At 36.3% G+C, this 20,120-nt stretch overlaps 1 protein-coding gene across 9 annotated transcripts in view; it reads right to left on the bottom strand.

Moving 5' to 3' along the window:
* Positions 1-20,120, bottom strand: part of Diaph2 (diaphanous related formin 2) — a 980,694-nt gene that overhangs the window by 511,987 nt on the left and 448,587 nt on the right. For all 9 annotated transcript variants that reach the window (XM_060375359.1, XM_060375356.1, XM_060375358.1 and 6 more), the window contains one exon: positions 8,557-8,686. In XM_060375359.1, coding sequence (XP_060231342.1) covers positions 8,557-8,686 — 130 coding nt within the window. The remainder of the gene's footprint in view (positions 1-8,556; positions 8,687-20,120) is intronic.

The raw sequence follows: 20,120 nt of genomic DNA, 5'->3' as shown, positions 1-20,120 counted from the left end.
CACAAAAAGGACATTTGCTCAACCATGTTTGTAGCAGCTTTATTTGTAATAGCCAGAAGCTGGAAACAGCCCAGATGCCCCTCAACTGAAGAATGGATGCAGAAACTGTGGTACATCTAAACAATGGAGTATTACTCAGCAATGAAAAATAAGGAAATCATGAAATTTGCAGGTAAATGGTGGGACCTGGACAGGATCATCCTGAGTGAGTTGTGCCACAAGCAAAAAGACACACAAGGTATACACTCACTCATATAAACATACAACATAGAATAAACCCACTAAAATCTGTACATCTAAAAATCCTAAGCAAAAGAGAGGACCCTAACTAAAATGTTCAATCCCCACCCTGAAAGGCAAAGAGGATGGACATTAGAAGAAAAAGAAAACAGGAAACAACTTAGGAACCTGCTATAGAGGGCCTCTGAAAGCCAGAAGAAGAAAACAGGAAACAACCTAGGAACCTGCCACAGAGGGCCTCTGAAAGCCTCTGCCCTGCAGACTGTCAAAGCAGATGCTGAGCCTGATGGCCAGCTGTCTGGCAGAGTGAATGGAATTTTATGTAAGAAGTGGGAAATAGTAAGAGCTGGAGAGGACAGGAACTCCACAAGGAGAGCAACAGAACAAGAAAAATTGAACACAGGTAACTTCCCAGAGATTCATTCTCCAACCAAGGATTATTCATGGAGATAACCTAGAACCCTGACAATGCAGCCACTTCTAATGAGAACTGATAGACTAAGATCAGAAAGAAGGAGAGGAGGACCTCCCCTATCAGTGGACTAGGGGAGGGGCATGCATGCAGAAACGGGGGAAAGGGTCGGACCGGGAGGGGAGGAGGGAGGAGCTTCTGGGTGGATACAAAATGAATAAAGTGTAATTAATAAAAGTTAAATAAAAAATTAAAAAAATAATAAAATAAAAAAATTCTCATAAAATTCTGTTTGGTGTTCTATGTAAGTTTACATCCTCTCTATTATTTACTCAATTGTCACTTTTAACTTACTCATCGAAAGAAATTATCTACAGAGTGGGAAATATTCTTAAAACACATTGTCTGTTTCCAGCTTCTGGCTATTACAAATAAAGTTGCTACAAACATGGTTGAACAAATGTCCTTACTGTGTACTTGAGCCTCTTTTGGATATATGCCTAGGACTGGTATGGCTGGATCTTGAGGAAGCGCTATTCCTAGTTGTCTGAGAAAGTGCCAGCTTGGTTGTACAAGTTTACATTCCCACCAGCAGTGTAGAAGGGTTCCCCTTTCTCCACAACCACTCCAGCATGTGTTGTCACTTGAGTTTTTGATCTTGGCCATTCTGATGGGTGTAAGGTGAAATCTCAGGGTTGTTTTAATTTGCATTTCCCTAATGGCTAATGAGGTTGAGCATTTCTTTGAGTGTTTCTCTGCCATTTGATGTTCCATTACAGAGAATTCTCTGTTTAGCTCTGTTCAACATTTTTAATTGGATTACTTGGTTTCCTGATTTTCAGCTTCTTTAGTTATTTAATTATACTGGATATTAGTCCTCTGTCAGATAAACGGTTGGTGAAGATTCTTTCCTAATTTGTAGACATTTGTTTTGTTTTGGTGACGGTGTCCTTTGCTGTACCAAAGCTTTTCAGTTTCATGAGGTCCCATTTATTGATTGTTACTCTTAGAGCCTGTGCTGTTGGTGTTCTGTTCAGGAAGTTGTCTCCTGTACCAATGAGTTCTATGGTCTTCCCCAATTTTTCTTCTAACAGATTTAGAGTATCTGGTTTTATGTTGAGGTCTTTGATCCACTTGGACTTTAATTTTGTGCAGGGTGATAAGTACAGATCTATTTGCATTTTTCTACATGTAGACATCCAGGTAGACCAGCACCATTTGTTGAAGATGCTTTCTTTTTTCCATTGTACACAATAAGGACATTTGCTCTTCCATGTTTGTAGCAGCTTTATTTGTAATAGCCAGAAGCTGGATACAGCCCAGATGACCCTCAACTGAAGAATGGATACAGAAATTGTGGTACATCTACATAATGGAATATTACTCAGCAATGAAAAATAAGGAAATCATGAAATTTGCAGGTAAATGGTGAGACCTGGAAAGGATCATCCTGATTGAGCTGTCCCAGAAGCAGAAAGACACACACGGTATATACTCACTCATATAGACATATAAGATAAACCTACTAAAATCTGTACTTCTAAAGAAACTAATCAAGAGAGAAGTCCCTGACTAAAATGCTCAATCCACATTCAGAAAGGCAAAGAGGATAAGACATCAGAAGAAGAAGAAAACAGGAAACAAGCTAGGAACCTGCCACGGAGGGCCTCTGAAAGGCTGTGTCCTGCAGACTATTAAAGCAGATGCCGAGACTTATGGCCAACTGTTGGGTAGAGTGCAGGGAATCTTATGAAAGAAGTGGGAAATAGTAAGATCTGGAGAGGACAGGAACTCCACGAGATCAGAAAATTTGAACACAGGGGTCTTTCTAGAGACTAATACTCCAAACAAGTACCATGCATGGAGATAATTTAGAACCCCTGCAGAGATGTAGCTCATGGCAATTTAGTGTCCAAGTAGGTTACACATAATGGGAAGAGGGACTGCCTCAGACATGAACTGATTGGCCTGCTCTTTGATTACCCCCCTCTGAAGGGGGATCAGCCTTACCAGGCCACAGAAGATGACAATGCAGCCACTCCTGATGAGATCTGATAGAATAAGATCAGAAGGAAGGAGAGGAGGACCTCCCCTATCAGTGGACTTGGGGAAGGGCATTCTTGAAGAAGGGGGAGGGAGGGTGGGATCAGGAGGGGAGGAGGGAGATACAAACTGTATAAAGTGTAATTAATAAAGTTACAAAAGAAAAGAAAGAAAATAGATGATTCCATGTATTATATTATATGCTTATAATTGAGAATATGTAATAAACTTATACTGATATTCAACAACAAAAAAACACATTGTCTGTTGTTGTTTGACACAGTGTTTCTCTGTGAAGCATTTGCTGTGGCTGCCTCCCCAAAGGCCTGTGTCATCATTCCTGGCTCACAGTGTCTTCTATTGACTTGCATAGCTTCCTCACTTTATAGGAAATAGTAACCAGCTACCCATAAAGTATTATTTTGATGAAGCTGGAGGCAATGACACTCTGGATAGCTTTTAGTAGAAACTAGGCGAACTCTTAAGCTTCTACCGGGTCTAACATCTCTAATTTTTTTTTTCTCTTTCCTACAACTTTTCACTCTAATATTTGATTTTGTTATTAATTGATGTTTTGTACTTTTTTTGTTTTTGCTTTCCCTTCAACTTTTATTCTCTACTTTAATTTACATCTTTATTTCTAGAGTTTTCAAACATGACTTTTAAAATGTAAAGTTTCACTACTATTAATTCTGAAAGGAAATCAGAATAAATAAATATGTAGTTAGAAAAACAGGGTCAAATGATTTCATTTCATACAGCACTTGAGACTACCAAAAGAGAGGTAGCATGAACCACAGTGAGCAGGGCTTTCTCATTCATATCATCAACGAAAAAAATCCACTCTAGGCTTATCACAGGCAATATGGTGGGGGCATTTTCTCAAATGAAGCTTCCTCTTTCTGAGTGTCTGGCTTTTGTCAAGTTTACATAAAACAGCTACTGTACAACACACGAATAATCACTAAAATTAAAAATTAGAAAAAAAATATTGTGGTTTATAAAAGGCACTTTTGAATGTTTAAAGATATCAAAACCTGAACAACCACAATATTTTCTTTCTTGACACATGCTGTTATGTCAGTCACTAATGAAGTATTTGAAGACTTAAAATTTACCCCAGAATAAAATAATTCAAACAGTACTATTTTATTAATTTCAGTGATAATAAGTGTATATTATACTATTTGCTTCTGTACTTCAGATTTACAAGAATTCCTGTTCAGAAGAAAATAGTATACTTTCTCACTCTGCTTGCTTGTATCTCCTGTGTCAACAATAATAGCTAACTGAATAACTAAACAAATTCAAATACAAACAAAACCACTTTTGAAATCTCCAGGCAATGCTTCATAAACATCTCCAACAAAAAGCACTCCTAATGGAATTGAATATTGAACACAAACCCCTAGGGAGCTGCTGCAAGTGTGAAACTTCTTTGAAGTCATCTGTTTTACTTTTTTTTTTTTAAAAAAAATCAGGTAGTTTTTGCATTCTGCTCTGTAATATGGAAAAATGATGTGTTTTCTTTTCAATATATTTGAGTTACAGAGCTCTAGGAAAATATGCTAAGTAGATATAAAAAGATTGCATCTCCAAGAAATGTAAAAATTTTAAGCTTAGGTTTCTGAAGAATAAAAATAATTATATAGATAAAGTTTTCCCTAGGTTCTACAGAATTCTTTATTTTTCTTTCAGCTTAAGGTAATGGCATTTCCCCTATATTATCAGTAAATTTGAGGTCTACACTTTTAGAATTGGAAGAGAAAATGCCTATTGTTTGCCATACTGGGCAGAAAACATCATTTTCTCATAACATCATTACCTGAATTCTAATAATCACAGAAGACTGATATTGACGGTCATACAATTGTTCATTATATGTGAAATGAAATACATTCATTAACTTGATTTTTGTATTCTTTCTATGCCTCCAATTTTTTTAAAAAAAAGCTGTTATGCTTTAGAAGAAGAACATTTCGCAAGGAGATGATTCATTTTCAAAAACAAATTAATTATATAGTGTTGATGTATTTTTTATTTCCACTGGTAGAGTGTGAATATTATACATATAATATATTAAACACAATAATGAAGGTAACAAATTTGACTTAAATGAACCTGAAATTTATTTTAAGGAAGTAAAGATGAATAAGACTCAAATATTAAGGAAAATCATTTAACTATAAATAAGACATAAATAGCTTGACCTTTCACTATTGCTTTTCTTCCCATAGAGAATAATTCCTCAAAGTATTTCCTCCTGAAGCCTGCGAGACAAGATATTAGGAATTTGAACAGTGTTTTGACAAATGATAGTTGTCTTAGAGGACAAGGCAGGTGAGATTTTCAGACAAGGGATACAGCAGAGAATTGTACACACAGACAGGACTATTAAAAAGGAATAAAAATGGTTCAAGAGAATATATGTCTGGGTACACTGAAATGAGAACCAGGAGGAAATAAAAGTGACTGTAAGCAGGTAGAGTGTGCTTAAGAAGTTTTTGAGTTGAGAACGCTTTGCATTTCACAGGAAAATAAAATAGAGCCAACCATAAAAATGTGGAGAGAGGGGATTGCTGCAGCCCAAACAGCGAGATAGGAAAAGGGTATTTAGCAACAGTTTCATGACTACACTGGCTAGATCAATAAGCAAAACAAGCATTCAAACACAATGGATAAATCTGGCTGTTGAAGTAGACAGAGAAAAAGAATGTTCTGGTACTGTTAAAGAAAAATATGAAAGGATTTATCAAAAAGCCCAGACATATGAAAGGAACAAAGCTGAATAAAATGCATGTTTTGCTCAACACTGAAGAACATAGACATATATAAGATTATTCTCTTCTAATCTAATGAACAAAACACTGCAATGTTCTTACTAGTGTATTAATTATTATTGATACTAATACTATCACAGCTGTGTACTTACTATGTGACAAGAATTTCACTGTATGCTTTGTATATGTTGATTTACTTATTTAACCTTACCAATATGGACATTCTTCGTCATTTTATACACAAGGACAAAAAACTTGGATGTCTAAATTACTACCCCCATGTTCTGAAAATATATGTAATATAATTAGAATTAGAAATCCACAATAACTAAAAATAGGTTTTATTCTGACATCTTCCTTTATCAGTTGTAACAATGTAATATGGTATTACTTAATTTTTAGCAACTACTTAAAAATATAAACATTATATAAAAACACAGCCACATATTGTACAACAATGGAAATGGGTTATTTCGGTGTCAACACCATAATATACATTCTAATATTTCTTTGACATCACCAGGAAATACTGAGTAATGCGGGAAATGTAATATATGAAATACCTTGGTAATGAACTTCCAAGTCTATCAACAGTGAGATATGAATTAAAAACTGTATTTTCATTGGTAATTACACAAGCAAGTAGTATTCTTTTGTAGAAAAATAAAAACACACAAAACAGCACATCTCCCTCTGTGTGCATGTACATATTAATTCAGCAGATATTCAGAATTAAAATCAATCGGAAATGTAATATATGAAATACCTTGATAATGAACTTCCAAGTCTATCAACAGTGAGATATGAATTAAAAACTGTATTTTCATTGGTAATTACACAAGCAAGTAGTATTCTTTTGTAGAAAAATAAAAACACACAAAACAGCACATCTCCCTCTGTGTGCATGTACATATTAATTCAGCAGATATTCAGAATTAAAATCAATCATTCTTTTTCAATTAAAGTCAAGATATATATTTTAGATATGCTCACAAAAAATCATAAATATAAGAATTGAAATTATCACCATAAAATTGAGAGGGCAATTTACTTTAAACTAAAACTGATATATTTCCTAGCAAAACTAATTTTAATTATAAAATAAATGCAATTAAAATATTCTGATAGAACACAGTTAAAATAAAAATAGCAAAATATGATCTAAGTTCTGAACTGGCTTGATTTCTGGTATTCTACAAATTATTTCAAATTGTGATGCAATATTCTTTTCTTTTAATTTATTTATTTTTGTAAAGCGATATTCTAATGACACTTTTTTTGCCAGTTCAATAATACCTCTAATTACAAAGGTATATATTAAAACCCAAGGGATTGAAAACAGCTATAGCATACTTATAAATATAACTCTCAATTATACTACATTTTTTTTACTGAATTAATTGTTTTTTATTATATTTAAGGATAGTTCACATTTTTCTCTCTTCAGCTCTCACTCATGCAGCCATCTTGTGTGACCCTTCCTTTCCCTTTGTGAGCCCATGGAGTTCTTTGAGAGAAGGACTGTGAAATAACATGTAAGAGTAGTGTACAAACTTGTAGAATTTTACAAATTCTTCCAAGTGCAGATTGTTCTTATTTTTTTATAACATTCAGGCAATTTTTATAATTTTTATATCATTTTTGCCAATTGCATGCATACAAATCTAATCAGAATAATATATATTATATATACATATATGTCTGAATACACTATGTATTCCAGAATATACTACACATACATACGTATATATACAAACTATATATACATATATATATTTAGTATTTTCTTCTTTTTAATTTTTTTTAATTTTTATTATTAGTTACATTTTATTAACTCTGAAATATTTTTAACAAAGAAAGAATCTACAAAATACTATTGAATCATGGTGTACCTTCTGTAGTTAATCTTGGTCCTTTGTCCACAACACAGGACACAATAGAAAAAATTAAAAATAAGATGAGGATATGATTGACAGTCTTACAGTAGCACACAACCGAATGATGTGCACAAATGATATTCTGGGATTTATAAACTTTTTTTTTGTTCAAGATTGGGGAGGAGGTCCTCCCCAATCCGCGAACTTGGAAAGGGGCAGGGAGAAGCTGAGGGAGGGAGGGTGGGATTGGGAGGGAATAAGGGAGTGGGATACAGCTGGGATACATAGTTCACAAAATGTAACTAATAATAGTAACCAATAATAAGAAATAAAATTAAAAAAAGAATATTAACAAGCTTATTTAGCTTGCAATAAGTTTGGGAGACATATGGTTTTGTGTCCTTTCTTTAATTCTCAAACTTACTGAATATAATCTCTACGGTACATATTTCTCTTTTCTAAAATGGAAAACAAATTTTTTTACTCATATAAAATCAATTTCAGAAAAATAATTTCTTGATCCATACTCCTTTCACTTTTTAATCATTTGTTAAGTAAGTGTAGACAATATTAACAAAGCAACTTACTTGCCTGAAAATCTTATAAGCATTCTGTTTAACTTCTATTTTAATTCCTAAATATCGTATACAGTGATGTGTGAGCCATGTCTGCCTTAGATATTTCTGAGGTACCTTCCTTACTCTCAGAGGCCCATCGTCAACTATTCTTTTCATCTATCCTAAAAGATTCTGCTAGTTTACCTTGCACCTGTTGAGGTTTCTCTGGAAATCAAGCCCTTTAAAATGCTAGTAAAACTTCAGCCTCATATTTTACACAGTCCAAAGCCATTTTTCCTTTATCTAAATTATAGAACATTATCTTTGAAACATACTTTTAGAATCATTTTGAGAAAATAAAGTTCAACATATATTTAAGTTCTTATATGCGTAAAGAATAGAATGTATTATTTCATTAGAGGAATGAAAGTCTGAATAACCTAGCACTGTTAAAGATAAAGAGAGGTTATTCCAATAAATATACAATGGAGTCAAATATAAGCCAATCGAACTATCTTTCTACTTTTGTTACATCAGCAAAGAATTTGTGATTAATAATGTTCATAGCTTCCTTTTTAATCTTATCATTTAAACTAAAGCACATGGGCTAGGAATATGCTTAAGGCAGTTGCTAATCAATTGATTACCTTTGCTTGCACTTTCTACATGCTCCAGATCTTCAGGAAATTTCAGGATATCTCGGTATCTTTCCTCACAGATTTCAACAAGAAAATGCAAAAGGGTTGTTTTTTGATCTGCTGATTTTGTATCTCTGATCTGGAAGGGAAAATAATTTTTGTGTCAGTTAAATAGACAATTTTGTTAAACAAGTGAACTAAAAATGATTAGGGAATACAAATCATGATGAAGATCACTTCCTTTTTTTTTTTTTTTTTATTAAGCTGGGAGCTGTTTCCTGAAATGGCATACCATGACATAGCTCAGGATCTTAAACTCAATACTTTATAAAATAGAAATAAGACTAATATAGGTGCCAAATTAAACCTTAATATATATTTTCAAAAATGTCTGAATCATTACAGCAAAATGAACTCTTCTTTTTATAAGACACAAACACTCATTTAAGTATTTATAATAATACTCCCAGTTAATGTGTGCTGATGTTCACCACATTCTGGTCTTCTTACAGAACAAGAGCTTACCCACAGTCGGCCTCTGAAAGACACTACCTAGCAGGGTATTGAAACAAATACTAAGAATCATAGCCAAACTTTGGGCAGGATGCACGAAATCATATGGAAGAAGGGGGAGATAGAAAGACCTGGAGGGGACAACAACTCCACAAGAAGAGCAACAGAACCAAAAAAATCTGTGTCTACGAGTCTTTTCTGAGACTGATACTCCAAACAAGGACCATGCATGGAGACAACCTAGAACCCTTGCTCAGATGTAGCCCATGGCAGCTCAGTGTCCAAGTGGGTTCACTAATAAGGGGAACAGGGGCTGTCTCTGACATGAACTGATTGGCCTGTTCTTTAATCACCTCCCCCTGAAGGGGGAGCAGCCTTACCAGGCCACAGAGGAAGACAATGCAGCCAGTCCTGATGAGACCTGACAGGCTATGATCAGAGGGAAGGGGAGGAGGGCAAAGGAGGCAGGAAGAAGGAGAAAGGATTGGGGAAATGAGAAAGGGGGGAGGTACAGCTGGCATACAAAGTGAAAAATTTGTAGTAAAGAAAAATAATAATGAAATTACATAAATCACTAAATATATATTCTTGAAAGCTGCATTCATCTGTGAGCTTAAATTTATTTCTAGCTATTATTTATGTAAATTATCATAAAGTAGTCAGCATGCTTTACACTGCTTTACATGCATGGGCCGTAAGGGAAAAAAATTATGAAGTTATTTCATACGGAATTATAAACCCAAATTAGACAACACAGTCATGGAAACATGACAGAATTTATTAGCTTTTTTATTAACATTGTACTTTTTTAGAGACTAGAAAAAAAAAGATCTCATCAATTGAATGATAAAAATAATTTTTATATCTCTTATCCTAGACCCATCTTCAAATTAAATCAATGATTTACTAATAAACAATACATAAACACAATGTAAAGTATTACTTTTTCTGTTTATTGAGGATTTGATTCTATAATATTTAGATGATGAGTTAATCCACTGGTGTTGATAATGATTTGTGGTTTTTATCTTTAAGGATTACTTTGTTTAGAATAAATATGTATTCTTCACAAACAGGGTTAGGAAAGGTTACAGAGAATAAAGTAATTTCAAAGTATGTTAATCCTTATATTTTAGTTACTAAAAACAATAAATAATCATAGCATTTATAAAATTAAGGCCGTATCAAATCTGTTAAACTTTTATCAACTATTTATATCCTCATGATATGAACAAATACAAAAAAAAAAAAAGTTAGCCTTAAGGCTCCACATAAACAAATGGCCACAAGAGACATAACGTTTCAGTGGACATCTACAAATGCAGAGTGTATATATGGAAAATATTTAAAATGCTGTACTCATACTCATTCACCAAACACCATTTAGTATTACAAGGTTGATTCTGACAATCCAAGAACATAATGTAAGAACAAAAAGCAACAGGAACCTCAAGTGCAGTTTCTCTTAAATAAAGCTAGCAGCTATAAAGAAATTAATGGGAGGCTCTGGTTCCCAAAGAGAATTCTTTAGCTGAGATTACTGTGTTATATGCCCACAAAGTGCATCATTTTTACCGTATGTGGGACATTTAAAAAATAATCCCCTGCAACTTACATCTGAGGTCCTAAAATAACAATCAAAAATAGGTGCTGAGGTAAATTACAGAAAAATTCCCTTCCTAACAATAAGAAAACTGTTTTTTTTTAAAGTCTGTGGAGACAAAGACATAAAAACAAAGAGAAAAAGGACAAATTCTTACACACTATTCAAGATGTCAAATTGTATAAATATTTTATAGTTGTTAAAAATGTATGTTGCTAATACTGCAAATAAAAAAGAAATGGTATTGTATTCAGATGCCAACTTTATGCAGATTTTCTTTTCTTTGATTTGGGCTTTATATTATTTTACACTAAAAACTTCAGTTTAGCATGAATTCTTAAACTGCTGAATTTAGAGATTTGTGTGTTATATGAGTGATTGTGTGGTTATCTATGTATGTTTTGCATGAGTATGCACATGTGTGAGTGTGTACTTGCCTGCGCATGCATGTGTTTAAGACATAAGTCAAAGTCTGGTGTCTTCTATTATTCTCCATCTTATTTTTTATTTTATTTTTATTAATTACAGTTTATTCACTCTGTCCATCTTACTTTTTGAGACAGGGTCTCTCACTGAACATCAAGTTCATTTTTTTGCTAGGTTGGCTGGCCAGAAAGCCCTAGGCCTACCTGTGCCTCTACTCCTTAAAAATTATACATGGTCTGGGCACATGGGCCTTTCTGAGAATGATTCTCCATCTAGGGACCATGCATGGATATAACCTAGAACACCTGCTTGGATGTAGCCTGTGGTAGCTCAGTATCCAGGTGGGTTTCCCTAGTAAGGGGAATAGGAACTGTCTCTGGCATGAACTCTATGGCTAGCTTTTTGATCTCCCCAGTCCCTCATGGGAGGAGCAGCCTAGCTAAGCCAGAGAGAAGGACAATACAGCCAGTCCTGGTGAGACCTGATAATCTGGGGTCAGATGGAAGGGGAGGAGGACCTCTCCTATCAGTGGACTTAGAGAAGGACAAGGAGGAGATGAGGGAGAGAGGGTGGGATTGGGAGGGAATGAAGGAGTGGGCTACAGCTGGGACACAAAGTAAATAAATTGTAATTAATATAAAAAATAAAAAAAAGAATTAAACATGGTTCACAAATGTCATTTTATTTTATTTTCTACTGTTTTATGTGCTTGCAAAGAATTCAAATTAGGATCCCTTATGTGATCACCAAGCACTTTATTATTATTATTATTATTATTATTATTATTATTATTATTTACAATTTATGCTGGCTATAGCCCCATCCCTCATCTCTTCCAGGTCCCACCCTCCCTCCTCCTTTTTCCCTTTTCCCTCCCCTAGTCCACTGGTAGGGGAGGTCCTCCTCCCCTAGTATCTGATGTAGCCTATCAGGACTCATCAGGACTATCTGAATCCTTATTCTCTGTAACTTAGTAAGGCACCATCCCTGGGGAAGGTGATAAAAGAGCAGATAACAAAGCTCATCCCAGAGACTGTCCCTGCTCCCCTTACTAAGGAACCCCTGTGGCAACTGAGCTGCCCATAGGGTACATCAGAGCAGGAGGTCTAGGTACTCTCCATGCATTGTCCTTGCTTGATTCATGAGTCTCTGCAGATCCCCCTGAGCCCAGATTTTTTTTTGGGGGGGAGCCCTTTTGATCTCCTTGTGAAGCTCCTGCACTCTGCCTAAAGTTTAGCCATGGATCTCCTTGTTTTTAATTGGTGAGTAGTATTCCATTATGTAAACGTACCATAATTTCTGTATCAATTCCGTTGTTGAGGGACATCTAGGTTGTTTGCAGAGTCTGACCATTACGAATAAAGCTGCTATGAACATAGTTAAGCAAATGTCCTTGTTGTATGGTTGAGAATCTTTTGAATATATACCCAGGAGTGGTATAGCTATATCTTGAGGTACCACTAAGCACTTTAAACACTGAACCATTTTCCAGCCCTGCAAAGTGTTTTTATATATATTCACTATCAGTGCCAGTAAAAATATAATTTTGTTATACTTGAATCTACAAAAGCAAATAAAAGATGCCATCTTGCTTAAGCAAATTTGATATTATTTCTAATTAAATCAGTAGGGTTTCTAGATAGAATGTGCATGTGACTTTTTAGAACCATGATATTTCCTTCAAAACATTGGCAAACATGACAAAGCGCTTACGTTGTCAATCTGAGAAGTATCTCTGGTTTGTCTGGGAGACAAGTTGTTTATAGTCTATACAATAATATTTATTTTTGAGACCTCTTCCCCCAAAAGAGATCTTTTTAGTGTCCCAAACTGGCAGGAAATGATGATTAAAAGGTAGTCTTTTTAATATTCCTCTCTCGATATATAGCCTGTAGATAAACTCTTTAAAACTAAATAATATTAACATATAATACAATATTATTCCCCATAGGTTAGTGTCTTACTTTATATTTCATCTGCAGAATTTCTTGCTCTGTATCATTCATACACTAGCTATAGTCTTTCTGTCTTAATCCATGAAGTATTATTCATTTTCAGCACAGAAGATAACAAAAAAAAAACTTTTCATCAAGCCTACCAGTATATTACATTAGTCCAATAATTTGTTCTTGTAAGTAGATGAACTGAGTATACTAACCTCTTGAGTTAATCTAATCTGACTATATAAAAATTACTTCAAAAATAGTTGGGCTATCAGGGAGATGCAAGTCAAAATAACCCTGAAATTCCACCTTACACCCATCAAAATGGCTAAAATAAAAAACTCAAGTGAGAACACATGCTAGAGAGATTGTGGAGAAAGGGGGAACCCTCCTCCATTGCTGGTGGGAATGTAAACTGATACAACCACTTTGGAAGTCAATCTGGCTCTTTCTCAGACAATTAGGAATAGTTCTTCCTCAAGACCCAGCTATACCACTGCTAAGCATATACCCAAAATTTGCTCAAGTACACAACAAGGACATTTGCTCAACCATGTTTGTAGCAGCTTTATTTGTAATAGCCAGAACCTGGAAACAACCCATCAACACAGGAATGGATACAGAAATTGTGGTATTTTTACACAATAGAATACTACTCAGCAATCAAAAATGAGGAAATCATGAAATTTGCAGGAAAAAGGTGGGATCTAGAAAAGATCATTCTAAGTGAAGTATCCCAGAAGCAGAAAGACAAACATGGTATATACTCGCTTATATAGACCTATAAGATATGATAAACATAATGAAATCTGTACACCTAAAGAAGATAAACAAGAAAGCAGATATGGGGTAAGATGATCAGTCCTCACATAGAAAGACAAATGGGATGTCTTTCTAAGACTCATAACCAAACCTTTGGCAGAGTGCAGGGAATCGTATGAAAGAAGGGGAGTTAGTATGACATGGAAAGGATAGGAGCTCCACAAGGACCAAATATATCTGGGCTCAGGTGTCTTTTCTTAGTCTGACACTCCACCAAGGACCATGTATGGATATAACCTAGAAGTTTGCTCGGATGAAGCCTGTGGGAGCTCAGTAACCAGTTGGTTTCCCATAGTAAGGGGAACAGGGACTATTTCTCACAGGAACTCAATGGCAGGCTCTTTGGCCCCCCCACCCCTCAAGGGAGGAGCAGTCCTGCCATGCCACAGAGGAGGACTTTGCTGCCAGTCCTAAAGATACCTGATAAAACAGGGTCAGATGAAAGGGGAGGAGGTCCTACCCAATCAGTGGACTTGGAAAGGGGCAGAGAGGAGATGAGGGAGGAAAGGTGGGATTGGAAGGGAATTAGGGAGTGGGATACAGCTGGGATACACAGTTACTAAAATGTAACTAATAATATAAAAATAAAATTAAATGAAAAAATAGTTGGGCTAGTTGATTAAGAGATACAATTGATTTTTCTTTAATATCTGTATTACTAGAGGTCACATTAAAATTTTTTATTAATGTCAAATATCTAAACAAGGAGGTAACCAAGCTTCTGTTTGCCTATGTCTCAGAGGCAACCATACTGTAAGCATTTCAAAGACTGGCCTATCCAGAAGCAAAGTGTCTTTTGGCAACTTTGTCTGCATCTCAGTTGATTCCTTCTTCAAACTGCCCTGAGGAAGGATACAGAGAGACATCTGATATTTTTTTATTAGCTGCCATGGGGTGGGGGTGGGGGGGAGTTGATTTATGTTACTCTACAATCCTATATTTTGTGTGTATTTACAAACACTAAAAACAAAATAGTAGTCTCCATGAAATAGAAATATTTAGAAAAGCTTACACTTTGTATTATTCTTGTAAAATAATTTAGTGAATATCAGTGAACATAAGTCTTAATCCTTGCAATAACCAAGTGCTGTCAGCTAATAAACCACGTATATAGTAGTTATAATTGTAGTTACCTGATCAGTAATTTTTATGTAACGATTAATAATTGAAATTAAATGAATCCTCTCTCCCTAATCTTTAATAACATTCAGAAATGGTATATGAATACAAAACGTCCTTGGTAGAACAACATCTACTTCTATGGTTAATCCTGTTCATCTCTTTAAAATACATAAATAATATATTAAAGATAATATATTATCATATACTAATATTATATAATATTAATACATTATTAATTATATAGTATATTAATAATAGCATTATATTATTAATATATTATATTAATATGTAATATGTAATAACATTTCCATGTTAAAAAATAAAACTAAAGCTATTGTTGGGTAGATAGAACAATATATGAGTAATCAATGGACATCTAATTTTAAAAATATTTATTTTTCTTTAGCTGTATGTGTGTGTTTGTGTATATAAATACATTTTGTGGCCAGAAGACGGTGTCAGACCCCCTGGAGCTGGAGTTTAAAACATTTGAGAACTGCCTGATAAGGGGGAAAGTAACTGAACTCAGAACATCAGGAAGAGGAGTAAGTGATCTCAAGCACTAAGCCATCTTCCCAGCCACACTGAAGGATTTGTTGATTTTAATTCTAACTCATTCAAGCCTAATAATTGTTCTAAAATCTGGCTATATAAGGATGCAGAATCGTGAACATAGCCAGTGAACCATAGACAAAGTCTTAATAATCCATATAAGTCACACTCAATGCATCTATGAAGGACCTTTTCTATTTTTTTTTTTTCTTATTTTCTCCTCAGTGGGAACTGAAATAGCCACACTCTGTTTTCTGCAGAGCAATTTGTGGTTAACTTAATCACTCCATTGAGATGCCATTCTTCAGTTGTTTAATTTTTGGCTGAAAATAATGACTAGGAATGGCAGCCCAGTGAAAGGCAGTATTTTTGCTTAGAAACATCATGTAGACTGAAAAAGCTGATTGAGAATATACGTTTATGCACATGTACATGTATCCATGTAATAAGAATCAAAGTGAAGGAAAGTGTGAATTTGTAAAAGAGCAAGAAAGGGTATATGGGAGGTTTGGAGAAAGGAAAAATGGGGTAAATATTAGAATTATCTTATAAAATTAAATATAGATAAATAAATAGATAAATACATGAATTAAAAAAAATTCCAATACAAAGGGTCTACATGAAGAGGGGCAAGATGGCGGCGCCGGGAGGACTCTCATTCTGAGCAGCAGCAGCAGGATCAGCACAGTGACCAGCAATCAGAACTCTAGGCCATAAAACACAGTCATTGTGTTTCCCAGGTGAGAGGATACCCCACGGTGGGGGATTCAATGAGCTTTTAACTCACCCAGCTAAACCGCAGAAGAGATCCCGGTTCCGACAGACGCTTGGCTGCCGGCCGCCAGCCCCAGCCCCAGACCAGAGCCTCAAGCCAGTGTCTCTGGTCACGGTCCCAGACTGAACCATGAGCACCACACTATCAGAGACTGGAATTTTCAGTCGAGAGATAACCCCAGGGTACAGGAAACGACTGGGACCGGCCTTAGGTCACCCTGACATCCCCTGGAAAAGACTCGGGGTCCACGGGCACCCCAGGAGCCAGCCCGGAGCCAGAGCCAGGGACCCAGGTTCCAGCACTGAGCCCTGCCTGCCTGTGTGCCTGACTCGCCGCCTGAGATAGAACTGTGGGCAACAGGGCACCAGCGAATGATTTTCACTGTCCAGTGCAAACACACAGGGAGGGAAACGGGTGGTCTGATGTCAGAGTACTCAGCCGACACCCCCAGCCTGAAAAGGTCCCGGAAAATTACCCAGCTTAGGGAGGCACCCAGGTTCCCAAAGGCCGCAAAGGCAGACACAGGCAGTTTCTGTGCACCAGACAGCTGGCAGAGACTGAGCCACCATCACACAGCTGTGCTCCAGGCACAGGCAGTTTCTGCGGCCAGCCAGCTGGCGGACACTAAGCAGTGTGCACCAGGCCAAAAAAAGACACTGGGAGTCCATGTCTCCAGAGAATCCACAGGGAAGGAAGGAAACTGTACTGACCTAAATCACCCAATCCTTCCCTAGAAAAAGTCTAGAAGACTAGTGGGCCGAGGCACCAGCACTCAGCTGTGCTCTCGACAGAGGCACAAACAGTTGCTGCCCGCCTGATGTCCAACTGGGTCACAGCAGCTGATCATTAAATTTACAACAAGAAACCCAGAAACAGGGCAGCTGCCCTCAGGACTTCCTGGGTGAGAGGAGAACCCTCTCGACTAACAAACTCCACAGTTACCACTCAGGTCTATATCCCTGAGTTGAGCAACTCCTGAAAAAACACCAGCCATCAAGGGACTATAACCAAAAAGCTGAGAAGACATCCTTCAGGAAAAACCAGCTTTCTGCAAAGGGGATTCTCTCCACCACAGGATCCCCAGGAACCACCAGAAAATAACTCCAAACACCTAAGATAGCCTAATGGGGAGAGGCCAGCGTAAAAGCTCAAGCAACAAAAGACAGAGCAATATGGCATCTCCAGAACCCAGTTACCCAGGGGCAAGCAGCCCTGGACACCCCACCATAACTGAAATCCAAGAAGATGACCTAACAAGTATGCTCATGAAGATGATAACAGAGGAAACAAATAAGATTCATAAAGACATAGAGGAAGATAAACTCAAACAGAATATTGCCATCCGTAAAGAAATAGAGGAAGCTGCAGCCAAACAGTTTATGGCCTTTAGAAAGGAAATGCTTAAAACACTGAATGAAATGAAAGAAACAGAGTTGAAGGAACTAAAAGAAAAACAGGAAAGTACAATCAGACAGGTGAAGGAAGTAAACAAAACAACTCAAGACCTGAAGATAGAATTGGAAAAATTAAAGAAAACACAAATGGAAGAAATAATGGAAAGGAAGAATCTAGGGAAGAAAACAGGAACTACAGAGGTAAGCATAACCAACAGACTTCAAGAGATGGAAGAAAGAATCTCAGGTGTAGAAGATACAATGGAAGAAATCGATGTATCTGTCAAAGAAAATGCTAAATCTGAAAAATTCCTGACACAGACCATCCAAGAAATGCAAAACAATATGAAAAGACAAAACCTAAGAATAATAGGTATAGAGGAAAAAGAAGACTCCCTTCTCCAAGGCCCAGAAAATATGGTCAACAAAATCATTGAAGAAAATTTCCCCAAGCTAAAGGAGAGGCCAATTAGAATACATGAGGCCTACAGAACACCCAATAAATTTGACCAGAAAAGAAAATCCTCCCGTCACATAATAATCAAAACAGTAAGTATACAGAACAAAGAAAAACTACTAAAAGCTGCAAGGGAAAAAGGCCAAGTAACATATAATGGCAAACCCATTAGAATCACACCTGACATTTCAACAGAGACTATGAAAGCCAGAAGGGCCTGGACAGATATCATGCAGACCTTAAGAGAACACAGATGTCAGCCCAGGCTACTATACCCCGCAAAACTCTCAGTCCTCATCGATGGAGAAAACAAGATATCCAATGACAAAAACAAATTTCAACAATACCTACAAACAAATCCAGCATTACAGAAGACACTGGAAGGGAAAATACAACCCAAGAAAGCTAGCTACATTCAAGAAAACAAAGGAAATAAATAACCTCACTTCAGTAAAACAAAAAGCAACCAAGCACACAACCTGATGACCAAAGCCAACATCAAAATCAAGAGATCTAACAGCCACTGGTCTTTAATCTCTCTCAACATCAATGGACTCAACTCTCCAATAAAAAGACACAGATTAACAGAATGGAAACTTAAACAAAACCCAGCAATCTGTTGCATACAAGAAACACACCTAAGACACAAAGATAGACATTACCCGAGGGTAAAGGGTTGGAAGACGACTTTCCAAGCAAACGGACCCAAGAAGCAAGCAGGAGTAGCCATTCTAATATCTGATAAAATAGACTTTCAACCAAATTTAATAAAAAGAGATGGGGAAGGACACTTCATACTCATCAAGGGAAAATTCTACCAGGAAGACATCACAATCCTGAACATTTATGCCCCAAATACAAGGGCACCCACATTTGTGAAAGAAACATTGATAAAATTTAAACCACATATAGATCCCCACAAACTAATAGTGGGAGACTTCAACACCCCACTCTCAACAAAGGACAGGTCAACAAAACAGAAATTAAACAAAGAAACAATGTCTCTGACAGAGGTCATGAATCAAATGGACCTAACAGATATTTACAGAACTTTACACCCAAACACAAAAGAATTTACCTTCTTCTCAGCACCTCATGGAACCTTCTCCAAAATAGACCATATAGTGGGTCACAAAGCAAGCCTCAACAGATACAAGAAGATTGAAATAATCCCATGTATCCTGTCTGATCACCATGGAATAAAGCTGGACCTCAACAATAACAGAAATAACAAAAAGCCTACACACACATGGAAACTGAACAACTTTTTACTAAATGACAGCTGAGTCAGGGAAGAAATAAAGAAAGAAATTAAAGTCTTTCTAGAAAGCAATGAAAATGAAGACACAACATACCCGAACTTGTGGGACACAATGAAAGCAGTGCTAAGAGGAAAAGTTCATAGCACTAAGTGCCTTCAAGAAGAAATTCGAGGCAGCTGATTCAAGCACCCTAATGGCTTACTTAAAAACCCTAGAAAAAGAAGAAGCAGACACACCAAGAAGGAGTAGACGGCTGGAAATAATCAAACTCAGGACTGAAATCAATCAATTGGAAACAAATAAAACAATTCAAAGAATCAATGAAACCCAGAGCTGGTTCTTTGAGAAAATCAACAAGATAGACAAACCCTTAGCCAAGCTAACTAAAAGGCAGAGAGACACCATCCAAATCAACAAAATCAGAAATGAAAAGGGGGACGTAACTACAGACACTGAGGAAATCCAAGCAATCATTAGGATTTACTTCAAAAGTCTATATGGAATAAAATTTGAAAATTTAATTGGAATGGACAATTTTCTTGATCGATTCCACTTACCAAAGCTAAATCAGGACCAGGTAAATCAATTAAATAGTCCTATATCCCCCAAGGAAATAGAAGCAGTCATCGAAAGTCTCCCATCCAAAAAAAGCCCAGGACCTGATGGTTTCAGTGCAGAATTCTACCAGACATTCAAAGAAGAGC

This window comes from Meriones unguiculatus, chromosome X, assembly GCF_030254825.1.
Source record: "Meriones unguiculatus strain TT.TT164.6M chromosome X, Bangor_MerUng_6.1, whole genome shotgun sequence".
Lineage (NCBI taxonomy): Eukaryota > Metazoa > Chordata > Mammalia > Rodentia > Muridae > Meriones > Meriones unguiculatus.
Note: the sequence above shows the minus strand (reverse complement) of the source record. Positions and strands in the feature narration are given on the sequence as shown.